Raw genomic sequence first — 16,218 nt, 5'->3', positions numbered from 1 at the left:
ATGCTTAGAGCCTTGCCGTATCTCCAGCTAACTCAGGGTGACCAGCAACATCCATGCAATGGCTCCCCAGGACCCACAGATGTGCGCTGGCTCCTCTCCCCCCTCATCCCCTAAATACCTTCCTCCCCGATTTGTCCCCTCCAGACACTCCCTCCCTTGAAGTCCCTCAGACTTACCTAGACATGCTAGACACGCCCCTTTACCTAGAATGTTCTTCCTGCAGACATCCACAGGACTCCCTCACCTCCTTCATGGCTTTATTCAAATGCCAGCTCCCTGGTGACCCTGACTAGAAATGACTGTATCCCCCATCTCCACTTTACTTTTCTTTACAGCGCATATCATTTCTAACATGTCATTTATTGTCTCCACTGTAAAGTTCATAAGCTGCTCGTGGGGAAGGATTTTTGTCTGTTCTGTTCAATGCCTTGTCCTTGGTGCTGAGAACAGGGCCTGGCATATGACAGATGTTCGGTAAGTGTATTTGAGTGACTAAATGTATAAAACTCAGCCAGAGGGTCTGCTTGGGACTAAAGGATGTGAAGGAGAAAGGACAAATCTGGTAGGCGACTGGTTCGGTGGTTCAGGAAGGTGAGTGGATGCGGTGCATCAATGCAAATAAAGGACAGAGGCTGAGACTTTGTCACAGACATTTCTTGGAGCGAATATCTCATGCCCCCTCCCCAATGACAAGGCTGGGTCTTTGGCTCCCATCCTCCCCCGCCACGGCAGCCTGCACTGATGGTAACAATATTGAGGTCACAGACTGGCTTGGAATCAAGATCAGGAAGATAAGTGTCGGGGTGCCTCCCCCAAATCTGGGGGCCAAGCATCCAATCTGAGGGGCAAGCAGCTGGGAAATTGGGCCTGGGGGCTCCAGGGTCTGAGGTCTTCCTGGCTCCCAGGGTCAGCCCTCCATGCACCCCTGATTTGGGGGTGATGAAGAGTAATCATGGATCAGAGGTGGGTATCAGCAGGGAGCAGGACTGGGAGACCTGGGAGAGGTGGTGCTGGGAGGTGGGAGCTGGGGGAACTTTCCCCAGCTCCCAGCACTTCATCCGCAGATCCCACAGCACCTTACAGCACTCTGGTCCCCGTCCCACCCCTCCCCAAAACGAGGTAGGTTAAGAATGGAGCTTCCCCCCGCCCACCACGGAAGGGAGGAGACCGAGGCACAGAGAAGGGGATGGGGACCCAGGCCGCCCCAGCCCCCGGTCCCTCTGCCCTCAGCTCTGGTGGGTCTGACAGTGACGAGAGCTGGGCAGAGTGGGGATGGGAGGGACATCCCCCTTTTCTCTCACCCATCCCAGGGTCTGGTTGGGAGAGCGGAATCTCACAGGTTCCGGATGTAATAAATAGTTAATAATTTAAAGGAAGTGACAGAAGGATCTAACCCTCTGACCCCCTTGACCTATCCCTTGAAACCCCTACAAGGCCATCCAAGTCTGGGTAATGAAGAAAGGTAAATGCACATTTCCAGATTCTTGGGACCACCTGCAGGTCCCAAGCCCATACAGCATTGAAATTGTCTTGCTCCAAGACCTTGATCCTCTGCTTCAGGCCATCATATCTGAGATACCCTGAAAGTCCCATTCCACTCAGGGAAAAGAGACTGTGGCATCACAGAGGGCCATGAAACTGGCTTTCAAGCTTCACAAAGCTACCCCCAACTCTGAGATGGAAGGGAAGGGGTTAACAGGGCAGAACATAAAAAGCTTGGACTAGGGCTGGGGCTTAAGTTTGGGCTTGGGGCAGAGTGCAAAGGGAGTGACTGAGTGTGTGTGTGTTTATGTGTGTGTCCACTATGTGCACAGTACAGCCAGCAGAGTGTGGTGTGAATTCCAGCCACCCCCATCTTGACTTGTGTGTCTTTGCTTAGCAAACAGTTTGCACCATCATCTATGACAATGCTGGGTCCTAGAGATGGATGTGGAGTTCTGGGATGCTCCTGGAACCCAGAAACATGAGCTCAAGATGATGGGGTTTTTTTTGTTTTTGTTTTTGTTTTACCATAGTAAAGGAGTAGTTCTGTGAGATGCTGGAGGCTTGGGATGGGGCCCTTAAAGTTCAAATTCGGAGGTCTGGGACCTTGGGGTTTCAGGGGCTTATGGTCAGCAGGATTCAAGGGCAGCAGGTATCAGGGAATATCAGACTGAAGAGGTCTGAGTCCACAGAAATCGGGGATCTGAAGGTGCTACGGTCCTGAAGCACCTCAGTTGTCTCATGTGGATGGGCCAAGGTCATGAGTTAGGGACAATATCAATGTTGTGGAGGCTTAAGCCCTGAATTTGGGGGACCAATGGCACCTTGGAGTCTTGGGACCAGTGCTCCCAAAGCACCTTGGGGTCATTCAGGAGCTGGGGGCCAAGGGGTGAGAGGCCTGTGTGGCCATGAACATCCCATCATCTGGGAGATGAGCTTCCAGCCTTGAGGGGATTGGGGATCTGTGGGTACAAAGCAGCCAAAGATTCCAGGCCATTCTGGGGCTTGAAATCCAAATCTAAGAGGTTTTGAAAGAGGGTTATCTGAGGACTTGAGACCAGTGCCTTGGGCCCTAAGGGGTTGGGGACCTTCAGTACTACATCTGGGAGCATTAGGCACCTCAGAGTCCTGTGTATGAGATCCAAAGCTCTGGGAACACTGGCTTGGGATGAGTGGGTCTACAGAGGTCTTTGATCCTTGGTTCCCAGAGCATCCTGGATCTGACATCTAGATCTTGGTGGGGAAAACACTGGGAGGCTCAGAGATGAGTCTTGCAAGTCATTTTGGGCAGAGAGCATGTGTCTGGGCACACCTATGGACTCAGGGCATCTTGAGAGGGGTTTTGGTGCCTCTAGGATGCTAGGGGGCTACAAGACTATCTCAGATATGGGTGCCCCAAGTTTTAGGTGAGCATTCAGGGACCATTTGGGGTGCATCTGGGTTCTATGGTCTCAAGATCCGGGAGTTAATTGTATGCAGGCAGGGTCAGGTTATCAACAGGTCCTGACTCACTGTAATCTGAGGGCTCATGTGTCAGGCATCATGGGGTCGGGGTTCAGGGCCCTGCATCTCTTAGGGATACATGTGCTCCCCAGCCTGACTGAGGTGAAGGGTTTGGGGATGCCTGGAGTCTCCCCAGTCTAAGTCAGGGAGGAGATTGGTGGCAGGATGGGGGTGCCAGAACTCAGGGTGCCTGGGACCTCTTGGACAGACATCCCAGTGAAGCTGGGTCTGGGGTCTCTCAGTCCTAAGTTTGGGGTCCAGGTTCCAGGTCTGGGGTCTCTCAATCCAAACTCAAGCTCCAAGTTCCGGGTGTGCCTAGGTTTGGGTTTGGGGGTCCGAACGGAGTCCAGGGTCCTGGACCCTCATTTTGGGGTCCTTGGTGCAGCTACCGGACCCACCAGGCCGTTCTCACCGCGCCGCCTCCTCGTGGCGACCCCCGCAGCCTGCGCAGCCGCATCGCGCCGCGACCCAGTGGCAGGCGCGCAGGGGCGCATAGCAGCAGAGGCAGGGCACAGCCAGGGAGAGCGCGGCCAGCGCGGCCCAGCGCGCCGCGGGACGCGGGTGGCCTGGCTCGCAGGCGCACGGGTCCGAGAAGTCACCCTCCGCGTCCGACAGGCAGTGGTAGAGCAAGCTCTCAGCGCACCACAGGCAACTGAGCCGGCGCACCAGCAGGCGACCCGGGTCCGGGGCTTCCGCGCAGCGACCGCCGCGCCCATCCGCGCGGCGGCGGAAGAGCGCCCGGCAGTGCACGCAGCGCGCCGCCTCCTCCGCCTCGGGGGAAGCCTTGGCAGGCGCAGGGGCAGGGCCGGGGCCCGGGGGTGGGCGAGCGGGGGGCGCTGGAGGCGCAGCCTCGGCGAGAGGGGCGGGTAGTGTGGCAGGGGGCCCCAGGGCTGTGCCCCTCAACGCGCCGGTCTTGGCAAAGCGCACGACGCAGGTGGACAGGGTGAGGGGCGCGGGCGGCCCGGCGCGCCGGTAATCCTCATAGCCACGGCCACCCCATCCCGGGCCCCCTGCCCCAGTCAGGGGCTCTGAGGGCTCCGGAATCCCCGTGAACGGTAGGAGCGGAGGGTAGCTCTGTGGGGTGAAGGGATACAACAGGTTAGTGGGGTCTGTGATCCCTCACGCTCCACCACAATCCATCCCAGTCTCAGAAGACTTGAGAATCCAAAGACCCAGCCTTCAGGCCTCATTCATCTTAGGAAGCTGCCCTGGGATCCTGAGTGTCTCTGGGTCTGGCATTCAGACTTCCAAGCCTCCAGCCCAATCCTCTCAAATCCAAGAACAGACCAAAGAATCCAGGCACCAAGCCCACACCTTAAGGACCCAGTGACTCGGGCTCTCAGCCCTGCCCTCTTTCAAGACCCAGGAAGTCCTAGCACCCAGACCCCCCTACTCCCAGATCCAGGAGCTTGGGACTCCAGCCATGTCCTTCAGGACACAGGAATCCAGTCCCCGGGGAGCTTAGCCCCTTTGGAGTCCATGCCCCACCTAATAAATTAACCAATCTAAAGAACTCCTTCCACAAGAATGAAAAACTCCCAAATATACTCGAAGAATTGTCTAAGTCATCCCCTAAGCCCCTCTGATTCAGAACTCAGAACTTTCCAAAATCTCCAAGAGCGCAGGACACACAGGGAAAGCCCACACAGATGCTCCAAGGAACCTAAGTCCCCAGGCACCCTCTCTACCATCACTGCCACGAACTCAAGCCAACCATCCCTGAGGATCTGTCTGCAGTCTCTTGTCCTTCTGGGGTCTCAGCACCCACCTACCTCTGGACCCTGGCACCCTTCCCCACTTCCTTCCCACCCCCACAAGCCCCAGACTTCCAGTGGAGGTGGGAGGTCGCACCTGAGCGGAGGAGTGGCGGCGCTGGGGGGATGTAGCTGGCCCGAAGCCAGAAGCTGACTCCACCGTGATGATAGTGGCCGCCGCGGCGGTGGGAGGCGTCTCCTGGTGGCTGTGACTGGAGGAGGACTCACTGTCCACATGGGACTGGGGGAGAGTGGCGGCCTCAGAGCCGGACCCCGGCACAGCTGATGCCCTCACATAGACCCCCTCCCATGGCAAGCGAGAGCTCTGCGGCCAGACAGGCCTCCGTGCAAGCCCCAGCTCTGCCACTGACTGGTGTGACCTCCGGCAAGTGAGCTCATCTCTTTGAGCCTCAGTTTCCTTCTCTGTAAAATGGGGATCATAATAGTGTCTATTCATAAGGATGTGGTTAGGACCCACTGTACAGGGCATAACACATGCCTAAACAACAGGAAGAGCTGGAAATGGTCACTGTTCTCAAAGACCCCTTCATCTTTATCTACTCAGCTTGCTCACTGACCTACAGAACAACCAAATATCTTTCCCTTTCTCAGAAACCCTCTCCCTTGGCCAGTCGGCCACGTTCCTGACTCATTCCCATCCCCAGATCTTGACGCCCCCCCCCCCCCCCAACAGGAAGGTGTTCCTTCTCAGCCAAACCACCTGTCCTTTACAAAGGGAAATGTCACTTCTCAGACCCTTGGTTTCTGTAGCTTGGGTGGGGGTCATCATTCTGACTTCATCCATCTATCTTCAGTAAACATTCATTGAGCACCTACGGCATGCCAGGCTCACACAAGGCCATTGCAAGGATGTAAGATGGAGCATGGGAAGTCCAGCATCTTTCTTGAGTAAGCACCAAATACATAGGACCTGTCCACAAGATTTCTGTGGCCCCATCCACCTCTCCCTCCACCCTGCGATTCCCACTTTTCTGCCCAGGGAACCAGTTTTGTTCTTCTAAGTCTCAGCAACTCCCACTGTTCCCAGCAAATGCCAAATCACATCTGACATTATGTGCATTTATTCATTCAATAAATGTACTTGACACATATTTACTGAACACTTACTGTATACCAGGCACTGTTTTAGGTCTCGGACATGCAGCAAGAAAGCAACAAAAGATCCTTTGCCCTCCTGGAGCTGGCATTCTAGCAATAAGCTAACAGATAAGAAACTGTCCATACTAGGGCACTGGGGTGGCTCAGTCGATTAAGCAGTTAAGTGTCTGCCTTTGGCTCAGGTCATGGTCCCCTGGACCTGAGCCTCTAGTTGGGTTCCCTGCTGTGCAAGGAGCTTGCTTCTCCCTTTCTCCACCACCCGCCTCATGTTCTCTCTTGCTATCTCTCTCTCAAATAAAGTCTTTTAAAAAAAGAAAGAAAGAAAGAAAGAAAAAGAAAACTGCCTATAGGAAGAAAATAAGGAAAATATCTAGAACAGGGAAAAATTAGAACAGGATAGGGAGCATCGGGACATCACAGTTTTGAACAGCTTACTCAGGAAGAGCCTCACTCAGAAGGTGATATGTGTATAAAACCCTGAAGGAAGTAAGGGGATGAGGCATGTGGAAATTTGGGGAAGAATATTTTCCAAGACAGAAGTAACAGCCAGTGCAAAGGCTCTGAGACAGGAACATACCTGCCGTGTTGGAGTAACAGTGAGGAGGCTAGTGTGGCTGGAGCACAGTGAGCAAAAGGGAGAACAGGGGGGCTAAATGGCATGGGATCTTATATGCTTTGTCCTTTACCCTGAGTGAGATAGACCCCTGGAAGGGTTCTGAGTTGTGGGATGGCCACAATCTGTCTTAGATGTCAATAGGGTCCCTCTGGCTGCATGTGAGGAATTTCTAGATAGTAGGAAATAGGAGGGGGGCAGTTAACAATAAGAGGCTGGCGAGATGCTCTGGTTGGCAGATGAGGTTGGACAGTACCAGGCTGGAGGCAGATCCTAGTCATTTGAAGGCAAAGCCAATATTTGACGAGATTAGATGAGGAGCATAAAAAAGGACAAAAGTCAACGATGACTTCAAGGTTGGTACCCTGAGTAACTGGGAGGATGAACTTGTCATTAATTTGTTCACTATAAAAGATATGGCTTATCTTTTTTTCTTTTATCTTTTATCTTTTTTTTTTTTTTTAAATTTTCTGCCTTTCCACACTAGAATAGAAGCTCCATGAGGAAAGGGACTTTGTTTTGTTCACTGATGTATCCCCAGTGCCTAAAACACTACTTATTTACAGGTGCTCAATAAATACTCTTGAATGAATATGTGACCCACAACAGAATAGGAAAGCTAGGATAACAGGCATCACATTGATATTAATAGTTTGGGCCCAAATTTGTGTCCCCAGCATGTGGCATGCTGCCTGATACACAAGAGATGCTCAAGAATGTTTGTAGAATAGAAATAATCCCTGCCCTCCCAGCAGAGTGGTGTCCTGGACTCACCGTCAGAGGGCAGGGGGTCTCTGCGGTGTCCTGGGAAGGGGAGGAAGAAGAGGAGGAGGAAGAGGGTGTAAGCGAGCCTGGGGCAGAAAGAGAGGCAGATAGTGAGTTCCCTGGGTCCCAGCTTCTCCCACCATCCTGCCACATCCTCCAGCACCCACCGCCTGTGCCGCTCACCTCGACCCAGCGCAGCCAGTGCGGCCAGCAGGCTCTTCTGGAACTCATCAGCCTCCGCGGGACTCTGGAACGTCAGTCCAAACTTGCAGTCACCCAGGCTCCAGTGATGGAAGATGGGGTTCACTTTGTTGTAAACCAAGCCTGGCCTCAGGGTACACTCCAAGGTGGTCTGAGGGGTGGTAAGAGGGGGTCAGGTCAGCAGCCCCCTTCCAGCCATGCCTGTGACTTCCTTTTACCCCTCAGCCTAGCTATATACCTCAGCATCCCACAAACTTCATTTGTCAATCCTAGGTGTACCCCTGAACCCTGATCAACAATCCAACACCACTTCCCAACTTTATTGAGCACACCTCTGATATCCCAACATTTCCCCCAAGCCCCTTAAACCCTATATTTTCCTCATGCCCCCTTCTGATAACCCAATGTCCCTCTTCTGACTCAGTAATACTCCCTGAACTTTACTGAACAGCTCAGAATATTACCATTAAGCTCCTTCTGATGCCCCAATAATCTCCCAAAATGCTACCTCAAAATTCTTATCAACTTCCATAGCTTTCCCCTTGGATGCTGGTCAACACCCTAGGTGTTTCCTCACAGCCTTGCCCAACATCACCATATTCCTTCACACCAGTTCAAATCCCCCTACATTGTCCCTTCCAACCCCTGCTCTGAAATGCAAGCTGTACCCCAAGCCTTTTCAAATAATCCAAGTCTTTCTACCACACCCCCAGCTGAAACGTCAACACTGTCCTTCCAAATCATGCCAGGCAGCCCAGAATATTCCTGCTGAACCCACATATAGGATTGTAAACCCTATCTGACCCGTCCAGATGGTCCCCCACCAAATGCCTCCATATACTTAGAGCAGACAGGGGCTGGTGGTGTAGGGCCTCCTGGTAAGGATCTCTGAGCAAGATGGAGCCACCGGAAGGTTCTGAGCAGAGGGAAGGACATGTTCTGAGTCAGGTGTTAGCAGGGCCCCTGCAGAACAGACTGAGGTTGGGGGATGGAGCAGGAGCAGGGCAAGACCAGGGAGGAGGCTGCCCTGATGGCCCTTTGGACAATGGCAGTAGACAGGCCCTGCTTGATACACCCAGATTGTCTCAGAACGCCCAGTTGTTCTCCATCAGACAGATATTCAGTTCCACACCATGTCCCAAACCCCGGCTTGATTCTTGGCTGGGAGATGACCTGACTTCATCTCTGCACTCCCAGACCCATCCCCTTACTTCCCCCACGCCCCCACCCTACCCCCACGCCCCAGGGTGGCTCACTTTCTGGTCCCGAAGGCGCTCCCCGTGGATGACGTAGTGCCCCTGGCGGGCCCCCCCCTCGGGCCTGGCCCCTCGGACCCGACAAACGCTCACCTGGCTGAGGCCCCCGCCCCCCACAGGCAGCCAGCCCCCACTGGAGTCATCTCGGGCCATCACCACGGCTCGGACCTGAACCATGTACCTGGAGGGGGTGGGGAAATGGGTACAACACAGTCAGTGGTCTGCAGTGCTGTTCTCCCATTCAGCGTTCCCCCAACCCTCATCCCCAACCCTCATCCCCAACCCTCATCCCCAACCCTCATCCCTCACGTCTGGATCCACTGCACTCGCAGGCAATGATTCTCACTTTCTCTGACATGCCTGCTTCTCCTCCCCATGCCCACCTTCTTCCAGCATGGCTTCTTTCTTCCTCATGCCATCTCTTTTCTCCTACGCTCATCTTCTCCACATCTACCTGTCCTCTCCATACCCACCTTCGTCTGTTTCCCCATCGTTCCCATCCTGACCCCCACAGCCTCAGTTTTCCACTTCCCTTCCCCCTCCAGCTCTTCCCCAATCAACCCAGTCTCCTCTCATCCCTCAGCACATTCCCACAGCCCCACCCATGGTTCCCCCTCACAGCTGGGTGCCTGCGCATATGTATTTTCTTAGAGCCCATCAACTCAGCTCCAGATCCCCCCTACACTGTCTCCACACTCTGCCGCCCAGGCCACTGGCTGGGTGAGAAACCCAGGCTCTCCCCCCCCCACCCCTTCCCGGATTTATGAATGAGACCGGATGCAAAGCTCACTGAGTCACCCAGCAACGGGAGATAGGCAGGGAGAAGCGAGAGAACCAGAAATGGCCAGAGAGAGGCCGAAAGGGAGATGGAGGCAGAAGGAGCCAGGAACGGGCGACCAAGACACAACCAGAGTGCGTTTCATTCACAAAAATCAAGCCTGCTCCCTCGGGTCCCAGCCGAAGGAAAGCAAAGGGGAGAGATTGAGGGGAGGTGGAGAATTGATCCCTCCTCCTCCCCCTCCCCGCCCCAGCATCCTTCAGAACCTTCTTACCCCGCCCCCCAGCTCAGGGGACGTAGCCCTCCGCCCAGTAATCGGGACCAGCGTCCAGCCCCTCACTACCACATAGCGCAGGGACCCTGGCGTCTCAACCTTAGGGACCCAGGCAACGAGCTCTAGCCCCTTCCCCCACCTGCAGGCTGTCGGTTTTCCCCGGCCCTTTGGGAGGGGAAGGGGCGGTCGCAGCGCCCCCAGCCCCCTTTTCTCAATGGGATGGGATTTTGTGAATGAGCAGTCACGTGACGCTGCTTCCTTTGTCCGCCCGCCTCCCCCAACAACAGGTGAAGCAGAGAAAGAGGGCAGGGGTCCCCCAGGGCCTAGCTGAGATGGGACGCCGGGATTTCTGAATGTCCTATGCTCTCCATACATCTGTTTCCCTGGGGGAGTGGTCCCCAGAGTTCCTCAATGGTGGGGGTCCAGTTCGGAATTTTATGAATGGGGCGTCCTCGCAGAAGTCCAGGCCCCCAAATGGAGACTGGTACCCCAAATGGCTGCCGCGCAGTTTGGGGGCCCCCACCCCCTTGTCCCTCCAGCCGCGGTCCGGGGGGCGCCCCGGTGGGCAGGAGGCGCAGCGCGGTCCAGGCCGCCCCCTCACCAGGACAGGCAGTCTGTCAGCCCCCGCCCCCTCGCCCCTCTTGGCACCTGCCTGGGAGGCTCCGGCCGGGCTCCGAGCGGCGGCGACTTGGCCTCCTCCTCCTCCTCCTGTTCGCTCCGGCTCCCTCGCTGGCTCCAGCGGCGCTAGAGACGGGCACCGGGAGCCGGGGCGACGGGGGAGGGAGGGGGAACCTGGAAGATGGGTGAGGGGGAGGGGGCGGCTTGGGGGAGGGGTAAGCGCGAGGCGGGCGTACTTGCCCGCTGGGTCCTAGAGCCCGTCACTACCTACAGAGAACAGCCCCCCAGCCCCCATTTTCTCAGGATCCAGAAAAGATCCCCCACTTTCCCACCTATTCGCGCCATTGATCCCTGGGGATGTGGTGAAAGGTCCGGGACATGGCCGGGTCTCAGGGTTCTAAAGAGGTGAGGGTCTTTGCTTTGGGTTCTAAATGGGAGGAGCTGAGTACCTGGTAGAGTTCGAAAAGAGGTGGGGCGAGATGGGAGCATTCGCAAGGGGGCGGGGACGGAGGGCCTTGGGAAGGAGAGTCGGTGAGGACGCCGAGGGCGCGTACAAGCGCTTGCGTCATGGAAGGGGCGGCTCCGCAGTGGATGGGCCTCCTAGGCAGGCCCAAAGAAAGAGAGGGTCTTGGGAAGAGATGTTGTGGGGTCCTGAAGGGTGGAGTTTAGAGGTAAATTGTCTTATGGGCGGGGCCCACGAGAGCGCTGAAAGGGAGGGGCTCCGTGGCTGTGTTCGTAATGGGCGGAGCTTCGAGGGAGGGACTAACGACGGGGGCGGAGCATTTTGAAGAGGAGGGGCTAAGGATTACACTCTAAAGGGGTGTGGCCTAGGACTGCAAGGTCTGGGGGCGGGGAAGAAGACGTCGGAATATTTCAAAGGGAGATCCAGGTTCGTAATGGGCCGGCCTGCAACTGTCTCACGGGAGGGCGGGGCCTCGAGCCCGGGGGCGGGGCCTAGATCTCGGGGTCCGCCCTCGCTGTCTCGCCCACTTGCCATCTACCGCTTCACTCCCGTTCTTTTCGGTTATTTTCTGCTACGGCCGTTCCCCGCCCTGCCCTGGGCCCAGGGGGCCGCGGTCTGAACTTTGGTCGGCTGGAGGAGTCGGTGAGTGGGAACCTCTGGGCGAAGGCGGGGCCAGGGCGGAGTTGGAGAAAGGGGTGGGGCCTGAGTGTTAGACCAGGAGCAGTAAAAGTTTAGGAGTGAGGCCCGAAGATTTGCCGTTGCCTGAGAAGAGGGCGAGACTCAAATGATAGACTCAGAGAGAGGGATCGGAGGGTTAGAAGTGAGGACTAGGGGGTTAGCAAGACTAGAATACTGCGGAGGAGTGGCCAGACCTGGGGCCGGTGATGAGGACCGGTACTGACAATCAGGGGCGGGACCAGAGAGCAGGGGCGGGGCCTGGGCCTCCGAGCCAGGTTAGAAGACTGGGAGAGAAGTTTGAACTCCTTGCAGGCCTTAAAGGCTACTTACTGAGCACAATCATCATGAGTGATGTGGCCTGAGTAACGGACAGGAAAGCGGGCAAGCCCTGCAGCTTGGAGCCTAGAGACCAGGGATATATGGTCAAAGTGTAGGGATGTGACCTGAGGGACAAGCCAGGATGGGGAGACAGGGACAGAACCTTAGTACACTGACTAAGAGAATGGAGCCTAAGTATCTGAACAGCAACTGAATGGGGTCATGAGGAAGAAGGCATGACAGTAGCTGAATGGGGCAACGGGGAAGAACGACTGAGCTTCGAGAGTCAGGGAACAAGAATGCGGCTAGCAACTGGTGCCTGAGTGGATCTTGGAACATAGGGGCCGGTCTGGGTGGACAGGTAGGACCAGACACAGCCAGCCTCGTGGAGTCCCCACAGTTTTAGCAGACTGACAGGCGTAAGTTTTTCTGACCACAGTCCCCGACCTCCGTCAGAAATGGGGAACGTGCAGTCGGAGCCGTCCGCGGGCGGGGGCTCCCGAAAAGAACAGGCCTCGGACCGCTCCTCTGAGTCCCGCCGGACATCCCTGGTGGAGCCCGAGGTGACCCCCTCCTCCCCGGCGATGCGCCTGGCTCGCGGGCTGGGCGTCTGGTTCCCTGGAAGCTCCGCGCCCCCGGGAATCCTGCTACCCCCGGAGCCCCAGGCCTCACCCTCGCCCCTGACCTTACAACTGCCCTCGCCAGTGACGCCCCTTTCAGAGGAGGCGGCTGCGGCCGCGGTCTCTACACCACCCCCGCCCTCCGTGGGGACCCTGTTGCCCGCGCCGTCTAAGTGGCGAAAACCCACGGGCACTCCAGTGCCCCGGATGCGCGGTCTGCTGGAGGCGAGCCATCGCGGCCAGGGCGATCCTCCGAGCCTCCGTCCGCTGCCTCCGCCGCCCCGGCAAGTAACTGGAGAGGACCCCAAGTCTGTCCCGAGGGCCCCATCCCCTACTCCACTGCCCTTGGAGCCGCGGAAGTTACCACCACCGCCACCTTCCGACCGGCAGCCTCCGGATCACAGAATCATTCCTGCTCTGGCCACACCCGCCACGCCCCCCACAGAAAGTCAGGTCGGGTACGGCAGCGAGGGCCAGACGGCGGTTGGAGCTCGCAGAGGGGCGCCTCCCCAAGCGGGCGAGGGAGAAATGGCCCGGCCTGCGGTATCTGAATCCGGCCTCAGTTTGCTATGCAAAGTCACCTTCAAGTCGGGGCCCACTCTGGCCCCTGCGGCAGCCTCGAGTTCCTTAGCACCCAAAGCCTCGCTCGGGGGTAGCGGAGGAGGCGGAGGGCTCTTCGCTGCCGCGTCGGGTTCCATCTCTTACGCTGAGGTCCTGAAGCAGGGGCCCCTGGCTCCTGGGGTCGCTCGACCCTCGGGAGAGGTCCCTCGGGGGACTCAGGAAGCAGAAGGCGGTGATGGAGATGGCGAGGGGTGTTCTGGAACCCCCTCGGCGCCCGTATCCCACGCCAGGACCCTTCCGCCGCCACCCTATACCACCTTTCCAGGCTCGAAGCCCAAATTTGACTGGGTGAGCCCTGCGGATGGCCCTGAACGCCACTTCCGTTTCAACGGAGCCGGCGGCGGTGTCGGGGTGCCCAGACGGCGCGCTGCCGCTCTCTCAGGGCCCTGGGGGTCCCCACCGCCTCCGCCGGGGCAGATGCACCCAACCCCCGGGCCCCGGAGGCCTGCACCGACCCTGCTGGCGCCGCCTATGTTCATCTTCCCGGCGCCCACCCATGGTGAGCCTGTGAGCACCCGGCCGGGAGGCCCACAGGAGGTGCTGCCACCGCCGCCGCCCACGCCACCACCCACGCCGCCTCCCGCGCCGCCGCCGACTCCGCAGCCGCCGGTGCTCCTGCCAACGCGGCTGCCCGTGGTCCGCCCTCCCACTCCACGCCCGGGCCACTTGGAGTTGGCTTTGGCTCCCGCCCCGGCTCCCACTCTGCCCCTCGCCTTGGCTGCTGACCAGGCCCCCACCCCGACCCCTGCCCCGGCCCCGGCCCAGACCCCGGCCCCAGTTCCGGCCCCGGCTCCGGTCCCGGCCCCGGCTCCTGTTCCAGCGCCAGCGCCGACGCCAGCCCCGGCCCCGGGCCCTGCCCCGGCCCCGGCTCCGGCCCCGGCCCGGGCCCCAGCCCCGGCTCCCGCTCCAGCTCCGGCATCAGCCCCCGCTCTGGCTCCAGCTCCCGCTTCGGCCCCCGCCCCATCCCCGGCTCCAGCTCCCACCATGGAGCCAACGCTGCCTGCGCCTGCGCCCATCAAGGCCCGCACGCGAAGGAGCAAGGGTGCCCGAGCAGCCCGAGGCGCGACCCGTGAGGATGGCGCACCGGGAGATGGTCCTCGCGAACGTACTGCAGCTATCGTGACTGACAGTGGTGGTGGAAGGGGTGGTGGTGGCGGCGGGACCCCTCCAGCAGGGATGGCTAACACGGGCACCACACGCCACTGGCCGCCCTTCCAGGTGCTTAACTCCTGTCCCTGCAAGTGTTACTGCCGCCACCAGCCGCGTCATCGCCGTCTACCACGCAACGTGTCTGCCTGGTGAGGAAAGGTCATCGGGTAGTAGGGAGGGAAGGGTATACCCCTTGAAGTCCTGAACCAGATCTTCCCGGATAGAGTCCCATTCAGCCCTCTGGAATCCAGACGGCAGCTGACCCCTGACCCTTTCCTTGGCTGTATCTCAAACCCAGCTGAGCTCCAATCCTTCAGCACCAAGAGAAAACTTGACACCATACTGACCCCTGACCAGGAACAGTGTATGCCTTGGTCCAGCCTCTTGGTACACAGATATCCAAGCCGACTCTTGGCCCTGTGATCTGGAGCTGTCAGGGAGGGAAGCTGGTGCCCCCTGGACTGACGCCATACATAGCCTAACCCTGTCCCTCAGGGTACCAAGGACCATGTCTCAAGTTTTTTAGGGATAGGAGCAGAGGAGATGAATGTATACCTCCAAAGAAGTCCCTGACTTAGCCCCTCACACTCCTGACCTCTCCAGCCTTTAGGAACTTCTCCTGACTCTGGGTTCCAAGGCTTTCGCAGCTAGAGGGAACAGATGTCCCATCCCCATGCTAAGGAGGCTATAGCCGAGTCCTCAGCTCCAGAAAGATAGTGTATCTTTGTTACACACTCCCCCTACACACACACACACACACAATGAATCTCGGAATCTGGTCACCAGAATTCATCTGACCTTGGCTCCCAAAGATTCTGAATCACCGAGAGACCCTCTGCTCTGGACCCCTTGAGGGTTTGGTAGGGATGGGCCAGGCAGGGGGGAGGGGAGTATAGGACACAGATACTATCACCAATCCTTAGCCCCCTTTCCTAAATTTAAGTGGATATAACCCTGCCCTAGACTGCCTTTGTGATACATGGCCCTTCATACAGATGGGGCAAGTGAAACCTAGGAGGGGCAAGGGCTCCGCCACATGGCCAGGCCCTGCTGATTCTACCCTCCCCCTAGGCTGAGCACGCCCACCAACCACCTGAGCGAGCCACCCTGGGTTGCCACCATCAAGCTGGCTGGCTCCCTGGTGGCCGGGCTGGAGCACTACGACTTGCAAGCCACTCATTCCAACTGAGTGCAGTCTGCTCAGTGCCCTCTGCTTCCCCGTCCTTGACAATAAAATAACCATCCAGATGTCTAGCTACCTGTCAGTCACTTCCTCAGGGTTGAAGGGATGAGGTGGGCTAGGGCAAAGGCCGCCACGAAAGCACGTCTTAGAAACAGTTAAGGAGACTCGATCCAGACAGCAGTCGTGGAAATCCAGGCATCCGGCACCTAGACTGATGGGCCCAGCGGGTTAGACAGTCTCGTTACTCTTAATACCATCAGCCCCATTTCTGAGCCAATCTGAGGCCAAGCTGAGATGTTCGGCACAAATTCACTTGGAAAGCAGGGGTGATCACTCCCTTATACAGGTGTGGAAACAGACTCTAGAAGACTTTGTTGAAAGTCATCCCACAAATGGCTCAGCCAGATTTGGAAGCTGCCTTAAACACCTTCTCGAAAACGTCATGGCAGGAAACACAGGCTGGGGGCAGTACCAGGGGTCCTAACAGTACTGGCTCAGGAAGGCTGGGAACCAGGGCAGGCTTGCCAGCACCCACATCTATCGTTCCACAGAGGTCTCAAACTGGTAGCCCACAGACGGGTTCCATTTCACATGTTATTGAACAAACTGGTTTAATTGCAAACGTTTTTAAAACTGTGATGCATTACCCCCTTCGCTGAAAAACTCGTGCCTTGGCCTGGCAGTCCCGTGGGTCCACAGCCGGCTGCAACAATCCCTCTACCTGGAACCTGGGCTCTCCTGCCACCGGGGTCCCGTCATGGCTGCCATCGAAGAGCTTCAGCAATGGCTGCCAGGCAGAGGCTGACCCAACAAGAGGGTTATC

The 16,218-nt window shown here is 57.5% G+C and overlaps 2 protein-coding genes across 8 annotated transcripts; one reads left to right on the top strand and one right to left on the bottom strand.

The window, feature by feature from the left end:
* Positions 1–483: 483 nt before the first annotated feature.
* On the bottom strand, positions 484–15,860 carry SPRED3 (sprouty related EVH1 domain containing 3). Of its 5 annotated transcripts, none has more exons than XM_004776236.3 (6): positions 15,472–15,860; positions 8,694–8,874; positions 7,420–7,588; positions 7,246–7,322; positions 4,837–4,980; positions 484–4,059 (listed from the first exon to the last, which is right to left on the bottom strand). In XM_004776236.3, exons 2-6 carry the CDS (start codon positions 8,868–8,870, stop codon positions 3,394–3,396), a joined length of 1,233 nt encoding a protein of 410 aa, XP_004776293.1. In that variant the 5' UTR covers positions 8,871–8,874; positions 15,472–15,860; the 3' UTR covers positions 484–3,393. The 5 variants fall into 5 exon arrangements, with proteins under 5 accessions (XP_004776293.1, XP_004776294.1, XP_044932703.1 ...); XM_004776237.3 differs by lacking the exon at positions 15,472–15,860 and adding an exon at positions 10,398–10,924; XM_045076768.1 differs by lacking the exon at positions 15,472–15,860 and adding an exon at positions 8,279–8,353 and having other exon boundaries at positions 7,246–7,275; positions 8,787–8,872.
* GGN (gametogenetin) lies at positions 12,281–15,401 on the top strand. Of its 3 annotated transcripts, XM_045076763.1 has the most exons (3): positions 12,281–14,182; positions 14,282–14,361; positions 15,284–15,401. In XM_045076763.1, the coding sequence occupies exons 1-3, from the start codon at positions 12,281–12,283 to the stop codon at positions 15,399–15,401; spliced, it is 2,100 nt and encodes a 699-aa protein (XP_044932698.1). The 3 variants fall into 3 exon arrangements, with proteins under 3 accessions (XP_044932698.1, XP_044932697.1, XP_044932699.1); XM_045076762.1 differs by having other exon boundaries at positions 12,281–14,361; XM_045076764.1 differs by lacking the exon at positions 15,284–15,401 and having other exon boundaries at positions 12,281–14,168; positions 14,282–14,366.
* Positions 15,861–16,218: the final 358 nt, after the last annotated feature.

The sequence above is a fragment of the Mustela putorius genome, unplaced genomic scaffold (assembly GCF_011764305.1).
Source record: "Mustela putorius furo isolate JIRA1106 unplaced genomic scaffold, ASM1176430v1.1 tig00000196_pilon_pilon_pilon, whole genome shotgun sequence".
NCBI classification, from domain to species: Eukaryota; Metazoa; Chordata; class Mammalia; order Carnivora; family Mustelidae; genus Mustela; species Mustela putorius.
This window is presented reverse-complemented; position numbering and strand designations above follow the sequence as displayed.